At 42.1% G+C, this 18901-nt stretch overlaps 1 protein-coding gene across 5 annotated transcripts in view; it reads left to right on the top strand.

Moving 5' to 3' along the window:
- Positions 1-18901, top strand: part of LOC132870999 (gastrula zinc finger protein XlCGF26.1-like) — a 241713-nt gene that overhangs the window by 53793 nt on the left and 169019 nt on the right. For 4 of the 5 annotated variants that reach the window (XM_060905124.1, XM_060905120.1, XM_060905119.1 and 1 more), the window contains 2 exons: positions 9421-9488; positions 9657-9835. The exons of the other annotated variant lie outside the window; for it this stretch is intronic. In XM_060905124.1, coding sequence (XP_060761107.1) covers positions 9421-9488; positions 9657-9835 — 247 coding nt within the window. The remainder of the gene's footprint in view (positions 1-9420; positions 9489-9656; positions 9836-18901) is intronic. 5 annotated transcript variants of the gene reach the window in all.

Here is an 18901-nt window from a genome sequence, read left to right as displayed (position 1 = left end):
GAGCCCTGCATGGTTATGAAACATCAACTTAGATGGTCTGGTCACCTTGTCTGCCTAGAAGACACTCGCAAGCCTAAGCAGGTTATGTTTTGTGAGTTAGCACAAGGAAAACAACTGCAGTGCAAACCCCGCAAGCGCTTTAAAGACAGACAATCTCAAAGACACACTCAAAAAGACACATATCGATGTAGACACCTGGGAAGACCTTGCATCAGATTGGCAGGTGTGGAGAAATCTGATTGCTACTGGTGTCAAAGATTTCGAGAACAACAGAGTAGAGTATGCACAACAAAAATGTGCAGGCAGACATATGAGAGATGCCACCCCTCTCCCAGAGCGAGGCTCAAAGGAGTCTCTTACATGTGATCAATGTGGCCACATCTGCTTCTCAAAAGTAGGTCTTCGCAGCCACAAACGGAGTCATTGGGAGGTCAATTACCAATATGACATCCCCGATGATGATACATGCCATATCTGCCATAAAGTGTGTCGATCAGCCAGTGGACTCAAGAGCCATCAAAGTCAACATCCGGAAAGGCAAGCTGCTGAAGGAAGATTGACATGTCAGCAATGTGGAAAGAACTGCAAGACTCTTTCAGGTCTCAAAAGCCATGGGAGGTATCATCAGCGACAAGAAAATAATCTTTAAGATGCTCCAAAAGTTTACGAGTACAAGAAATGGTCTTACTCAGTCATGAGTTGACTTCCAATATATATATTGATATATTGATATATTGATCCAATATATATATATATATATATATATATATATATATATATACACACAGACACACGTTGTTGATTGCTGCCTCTTGTCAAATGATTGCAGTCTCAATCCTCAATTCTTCATCAATTTCTTCATCTTGCCTCCGTCCCTGTGCTCTCAAGTGTGAATTTAGTCCAGCAGCAGACTTGCAAGGCTTCATACATACATGGCAGATAAAAAGTGTTGTCTTCACAGGATTGATTAGATCTGCCTGTGGAATCTCATTCTTGTGTATTTTCATATGCCGCTTCAGTCCAGATGTCGATTTGCACACCTTGCTGCAAACAGTACAGGTGTTCTCTTGAGGCTTTGGTGGTAGAAGATGAACGTAAGTAGATTGCTTCTGCTCCATCTGATGTACTTTCAGATGGCTTACATATCCAGCTTTTGATCGCAAGATGCGATCACAAACTTCATATTTCCATGTCTTAGTCTCAGCTGGCAGATCTATCTCCTCTCCCTTACGAACAGCACGTTTCATTTTTGCATGCTCGATACAGTTTTGCTCAAAATTCTAACAGCCGTGTTTCATTGAGTGCCTCCACCCTGAACGATTTTCAGATTCCCAGTTACTGACATCAATTCCAATGGCTCTTAGATTATTTTTGATGCAATCTCATCTCATTATCTCTAGCCGCTTTATCCTGTTCTACAGGGTCGCAGGCAAGCCGGAGCCTATCCCAGCTGACTACGGGCGAAAGGCAGGGTCCACCCTGGACAAGTCATCAGGTCATCACAGGGCTGACACATAGACACAGACAACCATTCACATCTACGGTCAAATTTAGAGTCACCAGTTGACCTAACCTGCATGTCTTTGGACTGTGGGGGAAACCGGAGCACCCGGAGGAAACCCACGCGGACACGGGGAAAACATGCAGACTCCACACAGAAAGGCCCTTGCCGACCACGGGGCTCGAACCCAGACCTTCTTGCTGTGAGGCGACAGCGTGAACCACTACACCACTGTGCCACCCTCTTGATGCAATCCTTATATCGTATCTTTGGCTTGTGCTGTGGGCACTTTCCAATTTCCAGTTGACCATAAAATAGCTGCTTTGGGATTCTATCATCTTTCATACGAACGACATGTCCTGCCCACCTTATTTGATTGTTGGTAGTAATCGCCTCACTGCTTGGACAGCCTCCTTTTTCCAGAACGATATTATCTGGGATCATTGATTGCCATTTGATGCTTAACATTCATCTCAAGAATTTTTGGTGAAATCTTTCAAGCCACTTCAAGTGATGGCAGAGTGTTGTCCAGGCTTCAGAGGAATACAATAAGGCAGTCAAGACACATGCTTGGTAAACTGTCACTTTGGTTTTAATAGTTATTCCTCTATCTGACCACAAACACTTCTCTAACTTCCCAAAGGCAACAGAGGTAATGAACCGTCTCTCGATATGGTACTTCCTAGGTATACAAACATATCTACAACACTCAATCTGGTGCCATTTACTGTGATGTTAGGTTCACTGTATGGTACACCAGGTGGCGGAGTGAACATAACCTTGGTCTTTTTCAAACTGATGGTAAGACCAAATGCAGTGGCTACTCCAGAAAACTTGCCCATAACAGTCTGCATGTCTTTCTCAGAGTTTGTAATGAAAACTGCACCATCAGCATACAACAACTCATGGATTAGTGCATGGAAGGTCTTGGATCTTGTGTTAAATCTTCTGAGATTGAAGACTTTTCCAGTGGTCCTGAAATGGATACTTATGCCGATATTGTAGTCACCGAATGCATATACAACAGCAAAGTAGATGGAGAATAGGGTTGGTGCAAGGATATCACTCTGTTTTACGCCATTATCAACTGCAATTTCATCTGAAAGTGATCCGTTGAAGGTAACACATACATTGTGATGCAGCCCTCTTACCATGTTGACAAAAATGGGAGGGCATCAGAGCCTTCCGAGAATCTTTCATAAGACTCATGGCTCACGGTGTCAAAAGCCTTAGTTAAGTCCACAAAGACTTGATACAAGGGAACACGCTGCTCAATACACTTCTTTTGCAGTTGTCTGGCAGAGATCATCATGTCCATTGTTCCTCTTACTGAATGAAAACCAGACTGTGACTCTTATCACAACTGGACACACATGATCTGTCATTCTGTTTAAAAGAAGTCTGGACAACACTTTTCCAACCGCTTCTAGAAGTGCGATGCCACAATAATTATCACAGACTGACTGAAAGCCTTTACCTTTAAACAGTAATACTAGTATATCATCAATCCAATTTTTAGGTATTGGTGTACCTTCCCAACTTTTCTGGCTCAAGCTGTATACAATTGATTTAACTTTTTCACCTCCTTTTTGTAACAATTCTACTGGAATCCCATCTAAGCCAGGCGCTTTACCTGAATTTATTTCTTTGATGGCAAGGTCATTCTCTTCCTGTGTGGGAATCACATCTAACTCCTGAATCATATCTTTCTGTGGTAAGTTGTCAATAGCTGTTTCATCAACAACTGATGGATTGAAGAATAAATCGCTGAAGTGCTCTGTCCAATGGCCCATGACTCCCTCAGAGTCTTTGATTATAGTTAAGCCATCTTTTGATTTGACAGGAACAACAGTGGATGATGTCAGACCGAAGACCTGACGGAAAAGACCAGGTCTTACCAGGTCTTACCAGGTCTAACCCTAACCCTAACCCTACTTTGAGTCATGTTGGGCATATGCACTTTGAACTTTGTCAGAGATGTTACACCACCACCTGTTTTTCATGTCTCTCAAACCATGCTGCAGGTTTGCTTTGTCTCGTCTCGTCTTCTTCCGCTTTATCCGGGACCGGGTCGTGGAGGCAGCAGTCATCCCCATCATGTTCGAATGCTGTTTGTGGACAGCCTTCAACACTGTCATCCCCAGCAGACTGACTGAGAAGCTCTCCACCCTTGGACTGACATCCTCCCTCTGCTGCTGGGTCCTGGACTTTCTCACAAACAGACCCCAAGCTGTCAGAGTCGGTACCAGAACATCCAGCACCAAGATAGTGAGCACAGGGACCCCCCCAAGGCTGTGTGCTCAGTCCACTCCTGTACACCCTCTTCACCTACGACTGCACCCCCTCCCAGAGTAACACTTCCATCATCAAGTTCACTGAGGACACCACTGTCATTGGGCTGATCACCAGCGGAGATGAGAGAGCCTACAGGGAGGAGGTGGCTCGGCTGGTCTCCTGGTGCCGGGAAAATAACCTCTCCTTGAATGCTGAGAAGACCAAGGAGATGATTATTGACCCAAGGAAGAGGAGGAGAGATCAGCACGCCTCGCTGCACATTGACGGGACACAGGTGGAGAGGGTGAAAACATTTAAATTCCTCGGAACTCACATCAGTGAGGATATCACCTGGACACACAACACACAGCAGACCATCAAGGAGGCTGAACAGAGACTCTTCTTCTTGAGGAAGCTGAGGAAATTTGGACTGTCCACCAAACTCCTCAGCAACTTCTACAGGTGCACAGTGGAGAGTGTCCTGACAAATTCCATCACTGTGTGGTACGGGAACTGCACAACTCAGGACAGAAAGGCTCTCCAGCATGTCATTAAAATGGCACAGTTCATCTGTGGAGCTGTCCTCCCCCCACTACAGGACATTTACAACACCCAGGTCACAAAAAGGGCACAGAGCATCATCAGGGACCAAACACACCCACAACACAGATTATTTACACTTCTACAATCTGGCAGACGCTACAGGAGTGTGAAAGCAAGAACTACTAGACTGACAAACAGTTTTTACCCCCAGGCCATCAGGCTTTTGAACCATGGATTATAATCACCATCTACCTCTATATTTGCAATTTTGCACAAGATATTGCACAGTATATCTACCTCGATGTTTGCATATTGTTTGATTGTTTTTTTTGTTTGTTTTTTAAAATTGTTTATTTTTGTTTATTTTCATTCTACTTTTATATTTTGCATTGCATATGCACTTTATATTTTATATTTTGTATTTTATATATATTTCTTTTTATATTAGTAAGCATAGTTTGGTCGGGTAGTTGCAAAATAAGAATTTCATTACCCAATAATAAACTGCTGTGTCTGTTATTGTGTAGATGACAAATAAACATCTTGAATCTTGAATGAAGAGATTGAATGAGCCCGGTGAACTTCTCTGGACACCCAGGCTTAAGAAGAATACCCCAAAGAATTGGCCTGTGCACAGTGTCAAAAGGTTGATGAAACACTGATACAAATCCAGTTGTTGCTCTCTACACTTCTCTTGAGCCTGTCAGGGTGTGAAGATCATGTCAGTTGTTCCTCGATTCAGCCCGAAGCCACATTGCGACTCAGGCAAAATGTTTGGCGCAACATGATCCAGCAACCGATGCAGCAGTACCCTGGCAAACACTTTTCCAACAACTGACAGTAGAGAGATCCCACGATAGTTGTCAGATATACATCTTTGGGTCCCTTCTTATAAAGTGAAACGAGAATGGCATCTCTCCAGAGCTGTGGAGTTGCACCTCTCGCCCACACATCGTGAAATATTGTATACAAATGACTAGAGATTACGTCGTCTCCTTGCTGAAGTAGTTCAGCAGGTAATTCCATCATTCCCAGGTGCTTTTCTGGAATTCATCAACTTTACAGCGGCCATTATTTCATCATTCGTGGGTGGATCATCAAGCTGGTGGATGATAGGTGCTTGTGCAAGTTTCTCAACGACAGCAGGATTGACTACAGACTCGTGATTTAAGACATCACTGAAGTGCTGTCTCCATCTCACCTTGATTTCGTCTGGCTTACGCAGCAGCACATTTCCAGTCTTTGCACGAAGAGGTGCAAACACTGATGATGGTGGGCCATAGACTGCACGCAGTTGATGGTACAAAGACTTCGAGTCCCATTTGTCAGCAGATGCCTGTATTTTGTGAGCTTTATCCCACCACCATGTATCCTTCGCTGTTCTCAGCTCTCGTTGGACCTTGGCCTTGCATTCCTTAAAATCCTTCTCAAGCTTATCCCGTTCACGCTCTGGCGCATGACAAGACAAAAGCCTGTCATACGCCACTTTCTTTTCTTCAAGTAACCTTGATGCTAACCCAGTGTTTTCTTGGAATCAGTCCTCTTGTTTCCTTTTAACAAATCCTAACACTGAAGAACCGGCATCATAGAGCTGTTTGCTAAAACTCGCACATACGTCATCCTTGTTTAGGTTAATTGATTGCACTGTTTCTCGGTATTCTATGAGCTTCCCAGGGATCTTTAGTTTGGATATGTCGATTTGCTTAAGTGACTTTGCACAACGACACCTTTGGATCTTACAGACTATGATAGCCATACAGGCACGCACGAGTCTGTGGTCTGTCCAGCATTCAGCCCCTCGCATGCATCGAGTAGATGTTACATCATGTCTTTTCTGCGAACAATTATGTAGTCGAGAACGTTTGCAAGTAGCTTTATATTTGTCTTTCTGCCTGAACCAAGTATTGGTTATCACTAAATCAAACTCCTGGCAAAGCTGCAAAAAGAGTAGGCCATTTGCATTATACATTCCCATTCCATGTCTACCTATGCTACTCCAGAGTTCATGGTCACATCCAACACAGGCATTAAAGTCCCCCAGAAGTGCAAGTTTGTCATTCTTATCAACATTTCTCAGTACTGTTCTCAGATCATCGTAAAAGGTGTTTATTTCATCCTGGGGACTAACTAGAGTCGGTGTGTATACACTGACTACTGTCATGAATTGTTTTGACGTGTAACCTCAGAGTCGTTTGGCCATCATCAGAGAATCTTGTTTCTGAGAGTGCAACTATATCTAAACCATATCGAGACAATTCCCTACATATAAGTGCAGTGCGATGCTCAGGATGATGAGATCCCGGTAAGTTTAACAGGGTACGTACATTCCAACATGCTATCCATAGATTTGATCGAGTCCATTTTTGTCGTTGTCCATGATTTAACTCAGTGGTTTGTTCATTGCTTGTATTTCGCCTGCACAGTGAACAACCTCCAGCCGTGGGTTGCTGACTGGTTTAAAATTAGGCAAGCTTTTTTAGGACCACCTTTTCTAGGTCCCCTCCTGACCAGCAGGTGAGCAGGCTATCCCTAAAGAAGGCTGCTACGTTGCTTGAGGTGCTGCCGAATCATGCCATTGCCATGGGTTGGCAACAAAGCAACCAATATCCCAAGCCGCCTACATGTAGGTTAACAATTACATACTCCCAGCTTGTTAGGCCTGTATGCTTCGCTGCGCTCCTATCGCCGCAGGGCTTAATCGTGAGTCCATATAACGTTCCAGGAGTCAAAAAAATTCCTGTGCGTGAGTTTGTTTTGAGTGGATAAAGTGCTGCACATCACTAAACCCACTTCTTAGTACAGTCAGTTTGACTCCAGTGGCACAACAGGGGTTGAGACAACCAGCAACCAACTGAACCTCAGGTTTTATCTACGAGTTTCCCTCTCCAAGAAGAATGTTCTGACGAGAACTAGGGGTCCTTCACTCCCAGTGGGGTTACTGTGCACTCGGACACCATCCCAAGTATTTCTACATCCCCACGCATTCCATTGGTTATTATTTAACCCATAGTTGGGGCTCTCACAGGTGCTACCACTCCGGGCCAGAGTGGACCTGGGAGTAGTGGTGATTAAGATGACTGTCCGAAGATGACTGATGAGGCCAATTCAAGCATGAACGTATCAAACACATGTTGTGATTGAGTGATATGTATATATTCTGCACTTTATTAAACTGTAAACTTCTGCATATACGTCCACCTCCCTTGCATACATGACATGGAGATTATTCCATATGACTTTGAACCAACTGAGAAGAGTTGGAAAGACGACAGGATAAGGACTAGTCCGTTGCGCTGGTATTTACACCATTACTGTCGCATAATTGATGTTCGTCCATCGCCAATGCGAAGATGACCATAACATCGGAGTACTTGATTAGGTTCTGTGTGTCCAAAGATGACTAAGGCCAATTCGAGCACGAAAGTATCGACCACATGTTGGGCACAAATGTTCAGTCATGGCTAATGCGGTGCCTGCTGCCTTCGTCTTATGGACTTCACGTTTCCTCTGCCAAGCATGAAGATGGAAATTAATTTTAATGGAAATTAAAACGTGCCAGGTCAGGCGGCTGGTAGGTTTTCAAAATAATAAATACATGCATGTATTTTTGTGATAAATACATATTATACTGAGTGTATTTCCCACATAATCCTCACTCAGGTTTCGGACAGCACTACAAAATGGTGTCCCCGCTATATAGTGCCCTGTATAGTGAATAGGGAGCGATTTCAGACACAGGGAAAACTTCTGGCTTGATTACTTCAGCATTCAAAGGAGGGCGCACATGCCTTTTGCCAACATTGGTCAATGTTGGTCACTTTGATTTCCGCTGTACGTTTTACTTCCGTCCTATGAAGTCTCGCACAGGTCTCTGCGAATCTCGTTTATGGCCATTGTTTTGACATATGGACTGATATATTACATAGCATATTTCAAACACTCATAACTTGCTATAGCAGTGACAAAATAGCTGTCAGAAATGCATTCCTACATTTTATAAAATGAGAAATAGAATTTTGATAAATTTGCTTTCAGTTCTCCTTTAAAACTACAGGGCACATTTTACAAATACCATGCAACTATCTGAGAAAATTATGACTAAACTAGAATTAGACTAAAATTAAAATTGAGTTCCACTCATTAAATCTTAATGAAAAAAAAGATTAAAATTTAACTGCAATTTTCAGTCCACAACTAAGACTAAAAGTAAATTTAAAATTCTTTAAATTAAAAATGAACACTAGGGCGGCACGGTGGTGTAGTGGTTAGCGCTGTCGCCTCACAGCAAGAAGGTCCGGGTTCGAGCCCCGTGGCCGGCGAGGGCCTTTCTGTGTGGAGTTTGCATGTTCTCCCCGTGTCCGCGTGGGTTTCCTCCGGGTGCTCCGGTTTCCCCCACAGTCCAAAGACATGCAGGTTAGGTTAACTGGTGACTCTAAATTGACCGTAGGTGTGAGTGTGAATGGTTGTCTGTGTCTATGTGTCAGCCCTGTGATGACCTGGCGACTTGTCCAGGGTGTACCCCGCCTTTCACCCGTAGTCAGCTGGGATAGGCTCCAGCTTGCCTGCGACCCTGTAGAACAGGATAAAGCAGCTAGAGATAATGAGATGAGATGAGAAAAATGAACACTGCTACACTGAACTAAACCAACATTAGCTCCCAAACACTTATGGCAAATAAATATTACTTGTACAAATCCAAAATATTTTATATAAAACCCATTTATTGACAGAACTGACTTTAAAGTTGCGCATTTTTGTAACTTTCTGTTTAGAGACCAAAAAACAAGGGATGGATATTTATCAGAGAGGTCTGATTCACAGCACAGCTTTGCCATGTCGGACATAAAGCCTTTCATGATGAACCTTTCCTTTGCCTAAATTCTGATAAAGCTTTGTCTGCATTTTTCTACAGTTACTAAATTCATCTTGGAGCTTGTCAGCTGTTTTGTGAATCTTAAGATACAGTCGAGAACCTTTTACTTCAGCCTTCATGAGGCTTAATATAATATTGGCATCAGCCATTGTTCTCGTTTCTGTATACCTCATTTAAAGCAATAGATTGATTTAGTGAAGAAAAATGTAAATGTGGTATTTTTCTACAGGTATACAGGAGCATGCAGTGTGAACAATACATCGATACCAAAAGAGAGATGCATGTGAATTGGATGAGGTGAGGAATGCACCAGTTGTTGGGTCGTTTTAGTGATTTGATTTTACAGCTCCTCATTTGTTGGAAGAACTTTATCTTCAAGTCACTGATATCTCTGCCTTGCTTTCTCCAAGTCTGTGACTCTGATCTGATTTTTACCTTTTCTGGAATGTTGCCTCACTCTTTTAGGTATGTGAATTGTGCCCGTAATGAAGAAGAACAGAATCTTGTGGCATTTCGGTATCGAGGGGGCATTCTGTATCGTTGCTGTCGACCCATTAACCCAGGACATGAGCTCTTGGTGTGGCATGAAGAGGAGTACACCAAAGAACTCAGTCCTGCACCTACAGGAACAACCAGCCAGCAAGGTGTTACTTTTGTCTAAGAGGTTATAGAGGTTATTTTTTGTATCATCTAGTGACACATTTCTGAGTCGAACAGTGTTTCTGGGATGAAAGCTGTTGCACAGTGCAGTCTACAATAACCAGAGCACACTCCCAGAGAACTCATTTTGGCCTGTTCCACCAACCAGGTAGGTCTTCTCTATCAGGTGACAATGACCAAACAGAGAGGGTGAAGTCTATTGGCTTCTTTTGTGACATGTGAAGTCAGCCCACTGCATATCTTATTGCGAAACTGACTGTATAGTAAACCACAAAATACTGTTGCAGTTTTATTCATCTTGCACAATTTAACCAGAAGTAGCGTAAAATGCATGCCCTGTGGATCCCGAGTTGCACAGCAGGAAAGTGTTGTCCCCATCATCCTCCCCGTCATCCAGATATTGCCACTTTCGAATCTTGATGATGTCAGTCATCTGTGGTTGAGCGCTTAAGAGAGCAGAATTGTCTGGGCTCTCTGGGAGGGAGAGCTGGCATGCTCTCTCTTCCCTGCTCGGTCAATTACACTAGCCAGTCATGGGTGTGTGAGAGCACTGCAGTGGAAAAGCGTAATAATTCAACACCTCGAGACTGTTATGAAAAAGCAGACAGAAATATGAGTTTATTATACTCTTGCGAGAGCTGGCTTCTCCACAATGAAAATCACAAAGCGTTTCACCCAGAGAAGCGCCCTCTTGATATTATGCGCACTCTTTATACAGCTTAACATGACTGACATATCAGATGTTCTCTTTTTATCTCTTTTCACGGTCAGGGGCATATTTTCTGCTATCTTGCATATACACATGCTTCATATAACCTTGCAGAATAGAGTAGTGTGTCACAAAAACATTCTTTATCTTATATCAACATGATGAGAGACAGTGTCTCTGAAGCTTACCTTTCTAAAGATCACTACGGTCTAAAATGATAAATTCTCTAAAAATTACATTTTCCTCTACACATTCCCCCTTTTATCAGTTCTTTCATAACTATAATAATATTAACAAGGAAATGGAAACGATTATACTGCTGTTTTTGTGAAACATCTCTACGCAAATGAACAGATCGGAAAATATGCAGATTCACATTACACATATCAAACATAGCTATCATGTTATTTCTTCAGCCAGCAATAAGCATAAGCTCTCTCCGTATATATAGGTCTGTCTCATAAACTTGGTTCTGTGGGAGTACCCCACTAAATATACTCACAGTCAATAAACTATACGGTTTTGAATAGTGATGTTGGTTTTAATTTGAAATAAAATGATGAAAGAAATAATACAGATAAAACGAAATCTTTGATGTGAATACTCTATTCAGAATTTGGCAAAAATTCTGCAAATTTGTGGAAAAATGGCGGCTTGATCTGGGGCATGATAAATGGTTGACTACATCGCATTCCCTTAAAAAGGTCGTAGTCCACTGAAAAGTCTACAGTTATCACTAATTGTATTTTAAGTTGTAACTTTATACACCTAAGGATTGGTGCGCTCACAGAATAATCATAACCATAATAAAACATCATGCAAAATATTTGATCGCTGTTGTAACTCCATTTTCCGCAAACCCGAAACCAATACAGTCATGTGTTTTGATCTAAACGGAAAGCCTCAGAGTCAAGGTCACGACCTCACCAAAAGTAGTAACTTAAAATCACTATGCCATATAAACATTGTTATAAATCTGCAATTTTGTTTTTTTAAAACGAAAGCTGAAAGTTAGGTATAGAATATGTTTCTTATAGAATATGTTACGATGGTAGCTGGTCTTGTATGAATTTCTGAGCTATAAAATGAGTTGTGGTCTATTTTTTACCGTAGCGTGTTATTTGTGTGTGGGGAAAGACACACATTAACACACATTCTTAATTTCCCTGAGGGAACCCTCCCAAAGGGATCAGTAAAGTTTTACCTAATCTAATCTAATTTGCATGTGTAGAATGGAATTTTCCACTCCAACAGTTAGAAGTTGATTGTGCTTCCATTTGCGGTCTTTCTGTTACGCGGGTGATCTGTTTGGACGTTATCACTGAAAAGGTGAGTTTTGAGAGTTTTATTTTGTTTTAGTCTTGCAGTATAAGGCAATAGAATGTTTCTTTTTCATCTTACTTTCATATTTCGTAGTGTTTGCGTATTTTTGGCCAATATTTTGCAACCATGGTCAATTTAGATCGAACTTTTGATAGAATCTATGGCCAGTCATTTTGCCCCACCCCTGCCTCACGCTCTGTCCGGTGCGGTAGTGATGTCCCGTTGCTTGCACGCTGCAGCAGAGACCCGCGCGACTTTCAGCCAGTACAGTCGCTGTTCTTTTACCACCGCCGTTATTCTCATCTTTCCGGTGTGTTCTTGAGTTTTCCATTGTGTCCTATTTCGCCATATCAAATACCCAGAATGTATCATATTATTCATATTTAAGTGAATAATCAATTCAGTCATCATAACTTGGCATTTTTAACCCAAGCAATCAAAAAGAGGAAATTTATTCAATATTTTCACTCATCTGTGAAGGAGGGGCTTTAATTCTTCATGATGTAGTTATTTTATATGTAAATCAATTTTACAAAAGCATTTGAATTGTAATCACAAAAAATTTCCACAGTGGAGGCCAGTGAAAGCAAGATACTATCTTTATTCTTATTAAACATGACAAAAGAAACATTAGCCCTGTGATGACCTGGCAACTTGTCCAGGGTGTACCCTGCCTTTCGCCCGTAGTCAGCTGGGATAGGCTCCAGCTTGCCTGCGACCCTGTAGAAGGATAAAGCGGCTACAGATAATGAGATGAGATGAGAAAAGAAACATTGAGTGTTAAGTAAATGCAAAAAAAAAAGTAAAATTAGAAAATTTATTTTTTGACCATCATGTCCCAAATGAGAGACCAGTTTCTGAGATGGACCCATATTACACACACACACACACACACACACACACACACACACACACACATATATATAGCAAAAATGTATCTATAGTTCATAATCATTCCCATTTGAGAGAGGTGGTTAATTCACATATGGCCTTGGAGGCCAGTCTGGGAGCTCCTCTGGATCCATCTTCACCATCTGGTAACTTTTCATGATGGCATGCACTATCTTCATCATATGTCTCAAGCATCATCAGATGGAGAAACACTGATAGGTGCTGTTAGGGGGTGACACTTCACTATTCTTGACGTCTTTTGGTGCACCGAGTGCAGGCACGCGCTTTTGCCCTCTGACCACCTCACCAAAATTCCATGACACCCCACTAGCTTCACTTACTCACTGCTTTCTTTTTCCTTCATCTCTGATGATTCCTCTTCATCCTCCTGTTTTTCCCCTGGCAGTGGTGTGCGCTTGCAGTGTGAGGCGTGTATCCAAGTGGCTCTTTACCCAATCTTAACAGCTGTTTGCGTCGTCACCAGCACCTGATATGGTCCTAACCACCGTGACTGTCTCCAGCTCTTCCGTCTCAGGTCTTTCACCACAATCCAATCGCCAGGCTTCAAGTCATGTAGAGGTCCGGACGGTGGGACTGGAAGTGCATCCCTCACCTGCTTGTGAGTGATGGAGAAAGCAGAGAAGAGATCCATACAATAACTCAACATTTCATCTTCACATAACACAGCTGGGGCTTGTGGTTTAGGCCCTGAGCCCACGCCAGTGTTGGGTGGCTTGCCAAACAGAATTTATGGGACATTTTTCACAAAATCTTTGGGAGAAAATTGAAAACCCCTTTGTGAACCAGTACTTAGCCATATAGCCCATCATTTCCCCCTTTTGATATGTGGTCCCACCCATGTATCAACTTGGCAAACATGGGGAAATAACAACTAGGAAGGCAGGGCATTCCCACATGACCTGGCCTGGTATGAGGACCATACCACAGCCCATTACATTTAACACAACTGGCTTTTTTCCAGCGTGCTGTCTTCTCTGATGTGGCTGGTGACTGAACCTGCTCCAGCGTAGCAAACCTGGAAAGAAGATTCTGAGACAAAGTTAGGGTTAATGCAAGTGCAAATGGGGAACCCTTGGAGGCAGCTGCTTTAGCAGCTGCGTCAGCAGCAGTGTTACCTGCGGAGACCAGATCAGTTGAGTTAATATGAGCTCCATATTTACAAATGGCAACCTGCTTAGGGAGTAAAATGGCATCCAACAGTTCTTTGAGTGTGTGATGTGCTATAGGTTCTCTTGTAGATGTTAGAAATCTATGATGTTTCCACAATGTACCAAAATCCCAAACAAAATTGTGTGCTACTCCAAAAGCATGCCTACTGTCTGTGTATATAGTCACTGTCTTACCTTCTGTGAATTTACAGGCCTCTGTGAGTGCCACTAGTTCAGCAGCCTGTGCCGAAAAGTGACTTGGAAGTGACCCTGAAACTAGGGTTTCATGGGCAGAGACCACTGCGAAACCAATAAGGTTCTTACCAGAATCTGGGTTTTTTTTTTTAATTATTATTATTTTTTTTTTTATTGTAGCAGAGCCATCCACAAAAAGCACTAAGTCTGGGCTTTGCAGAGGAACCTCACTGAAATCAGAGCGAGGCGAACAACTCTGGGAAATGGTGGAAACACAACAGTGAGGCTTACTGACGTCCTCCGTGGGTAATAGCGTCATGGGATTTAAAATAGAGCCCTGCACTCCCGCGGGAGTCCCGCGGGACTTGCGGGACCCGCCGCAAAGCAGTATGGCGCGGGACAAATTTTGAAAGCTCATTGCGGGCGTGGGCGGGAGCGGGAGTGCACATATGCGGGTGCGCGCGGGAGCGGTGATAAGCTGCAGTCCCGCTAACTAAAAACGTGTTTAAAATAAAATTTATAAATTATTAATTTATGTCTATCATATATAATTTGTGCTGGATATTTTATTTGGCATTAATAAAAACATTTTAAGATGCCTAAATTTGCAGAGAGAGTCAGATTGCCAGATTGAGTGAGGAATGGCATCTTAAATTTGCCATTGATCACCCTAACGGGCAATCCTTTGATCACTCTAATGACTCGCCGTTCACACCCAGCCTCCAGTGACCCACACTAACATGATGCCTCAATGACACCTTAGATGAGCTGGTCATCAGAATTCTGATTCTGATCCAGGAGAGGATAAATAACTCTCGTACGTTTCCGATTCCTTTCCTCTTCCGTGTTTGAGATCTCCGATCATGGCAGAAGAGCAGAGCTCCTTTACTGAAGCTCACAGTGCTTCAAAAGTAAGTGCTGCTTTAAAAATATATATAGGGTATTCTAGGGTATTATAGGGTATTCTATAGGATATTCTAGTTAGAAATGCTTTACAAATGTAAACTGGGTTAGCCTAATGTTTTGTATGGCTGAACAATGAATATACCAAATTTCCACTTGGAATTACGTGCTTGCCTGTCTTTTTTTTATTGTTTATTATTATTATTATTATTATTAGAGACACTGACGAAGGCAACAGCCAAAACGTTTGTCTCCTTCTGCTGCTAAAAACAACTGAAAAGAAATGTAACTAAAAGAATAAGTTCAAGAGTGCGATCCATCTCTCCTTTCACACTAATTATTCATAGGAGACGCACCACGGGAGAGCGCATACTTAAATGATTAGCCTACTTAAATAATTATTATTATTAGGTCTACATGCTGCCATTTCAACATTCCAAATTCAGAAACAAGGTAAATAATAACAAACGTGAACGTGAGCTGTAGATATTTATGCTCAAATCCACTCAAAGTAGGGGGCGGGGCACCATCACGCTGTGTCAAGACAAGAACTTTCCTGAGAAATAACGCAAACGTCTGCATCATGCAGGATTTGCGGGCGGGAGCGGGACAAAATATGGCAGGCGGGAGCGGGACTGAAAATCATAATTCTTTGCGGGCGGGAGCGGGACTGAAAAATCCGACCCGCGCAGACCTCTAATTTAAAATAGAACAACATTTTACTGTGATTGTTAGGCATTTTGAGGAACACAGCATTGTATCTTATCCAGATACTGTATCTGAGAGATGAGATGTTTTTTCTTCAAGGAACACAGTGTTGTATCTTATCCAGATACTGTATCTGACAGATGAGATTTTTTTCCTTTTAGGAGAAGAGCAGAAACAGCATGTGGAACCAATAACGTTCGTTCTGAATAGCCCACTATGTCTTGTGAGGCTACCACAGCCTTTTCAGCTGCAGCAACAACTCTGAGACATAGTGGTAAACCCACTGCAACAGGGTCAAGTTTAGCAGAATAATATGCAACTGGTTGTAATGCTGTTTAGTAATACTGACATCATACATCCTGATTTCTGATCGACTGTTTGGATGAAAGGACAAGCAGGGTCTGGGATCCCCAATGTGGGAGTGCTCTGGAGAGCTAACTTAAGCTCAACAAATGTCTCTTCCACTGCAGGACTCCAAGTCACCTTATCATGAGGTTGTAGGCCCTTGCCATGGATCAGTGAACTGAGGGGAGACTCAATAATAGAATAATTAGGAATAAATGCACAACAATATGAGCACATACACAAAAATGATCCCCGTGGGGGCCCGGGGTAGAATAGGTCCCCAGCACCCCCTTGCTGATTGTAAGAGGTGACAAATGGGGCGACTTGTTTGCCATGAGTTGCTACCTGTGTCAGTGGAGGAAGAATTCCTGGCACTTGAGGAATGTGTCTTGCTGTGGCTGCCACAAGTCCAACACAGTGCTTTGGCTCCTACTTCACTTAGATGGGAGGTTGGAAGGGCCCGATCCAATCGATCGGCTTGTCAAAGTTTTCTCTGGAATATTTTTGTAGGACCATACTTTTACTTTTCCTTGAAGGCTTTGGCTGAGGGTCAATTGAGTGATATGAACATTTTTTTGTTTAAGTTGCTTGAGTATACCATCCCTGTATCCTTGATGCATATCTGGAGGAGAACCGCAGCTCTGTGCATCCCCTTGTTGGGCTCCGAGGTGGGTGAGGAGCAGAGATGATGAATTTTAATCCACAAATATGGCTAATAATCAACCCAATAAGAAAAGGTTAATGGATGAAAACTTGGATGATACTTCTGAAATGGCATGGATCTTCCCCTCTAAAATTAATAATTGGCAGAAATTTATAGTTCTTGAATCTCTGTCGCTAGACATGCCTCTTACTAAGATGTCCCCTTTTGCGATACAGAAAGGAATTTCAGGAATAGCAGGGGCAGTTAAAGATGTTAAAAAATTGAGATCTGGTTAGATTCTGGTTGAATACTCCAAAAAAATCTCATGCAGAAAATTTGTTGTATTGTAATGTATTAGCAGGAGTCTCAGTGCGGACTTTTCCTCATCCTCATCTGAATAGTTGTAAAGGTGTAATCCACACTAGAGATCTCCATGATATGGAAGAAGCTGAAATAGCCACTGAATTGAAACAACAAGGACTGACGCCTGTGAAGAGAATAACTTTGAAAAGGGAAGATAAAATAATTAAAACTGGCCTATATCAAACCTATATCTTGACCTTCACCCTGCATGATCTTCCAGAAAGAATCCTAATTGGATACTTAAGTGTGCCTGTGGATAAATACATCCCTAACCCTTTGAGATGTTTTAATTGCCAGAAATTTGGTCACGGCTTTGCTGGATGTAAAAACAAGCCAGTTTGCTGTACCTGTGGAGAAGATGGACATGAATTTGTCTGTACAAGATCACCAAAATGCTGCAACTGCCAAGGGAATCATACAGCCTCATCAAAAGACTGCCCTGTATGGATTAAGGAAAAAGAAATTCAAAGAATCAGGACCACTAAGAAGATAAGTTATCCAGAAACAAGAAAACAGGTGGAAGGTTTTCCTATGTTCAGGTTCCAACAATCCTTTGCTTCTGTTGTTAAACCCCCTATGAAGACAATTGATTGCCAAACAGATTTAATTTGGGTGACCAAAGGTAAACCACAATTAGTCAGTGGAAATAAAAATTCAGCAACTTCCAATAAAAGCAAAATTGGGAGCACCCAGTCCTCTGCCAGTCAAGCTTTAGTCATGCTAGATCTCTCCCAGCCACCGAAAGAAAAAAAGAAATCAACTAATTCTACTTCTCAATCCAAAGCAAGTCAAGAAAATAAGAATGGAAATTCTAAGGATGTTGAAATGAAGGAAGCCTCAACCTCTTGCAGTTGAAGCTCCTCCCCTAAAAGTAGGAACAAGGGTCCTGTTCCAGTCTTACCCAGCTGATGATAACTAGTCATATTATTCAGTGGAACTGTCGTGGTTTTAAAGCCAATTTTTCTGAACTGCAGCATCTGGCTGCTCTGTTTAACCCTCTTGCCTTTTGTCTTCAAGAGACTCACTTTTCACCAAATAATCTCATATCCTTAAAAAATTATTCAATGTTTAATGCTTATGGCCCAAACATTCAGCGTCCTTCTGGGGGAGCAGCTGTTTTAGTAAGGAATGACATAATTCATAGTCATTTTATAGTTACTACTCATCTACAAGCCGTAGCACTTCGCCTAACTCTTCATAAAGTTACTACCGTGTGTTCTATCTATATTCCACCTGATGCAACTGTAACTTTGCAAGACTTGGACAATCTAGCTGAACAACTGCCATCCCCATATTACTAAAAATGACTGGATGATGGATCTTTTACCTATTTACATCCAGGTCATGGAACCTATTCAGCAATTGATTTATCCATATGTGATCCTGACATTTTGCTTCACTTTTCCTGGCGAATCTTGGATGACCTTTGTGGGAGTGATCATTTCCCCTTTGATAATATCATCTACAGAAGCAGATATACAATTAAGACCCCCAAGGTGGCAACTTAAAAAGCAAATTGGAAGCTTTTTCAAGATCTTTGTGCTGATCAACTCGGTCAAATGCCCCAAAATATTGAAAATTTTGTTGACCATTTCACTAAAACATTAATTGTAATTGCAGATGAACGGTCCCAAAGACCTCAGGAAAGCCATACCATAGGTCCAACCCATGGTTTGATGATAACTGTAAAAAGGTCATTGAAGCCCGGAAAAAAGTGCAGAGGGTTTTTAACAAGCATCCAACAACTGAAAACCTTACTAAATTGAAAATCTGCTGAGCTCAAGCACGTAGGACCATTAAT

Source organism: Neoarius graeffei, chromosome 22 (assembly GCF_027579695.1).
Source record: "Neoarius graeffei isolate fNeoGra1 chromosome 22, fNeoGra1.pri, whole genome shotgun sequence".
NCBI classification, from domain to species: domain Eukaryota; kingdom Metazoa; phylum Chordata; class Actinopteri; order Siluriformes; family Ariidae; genus Neoarius; species Neoarius graeffei.
The sequence above is the reverse complement of the archived record's forward strand: the minus strand, read 5'-3'. Positions and strand labels throughout refer to the sequence as shown.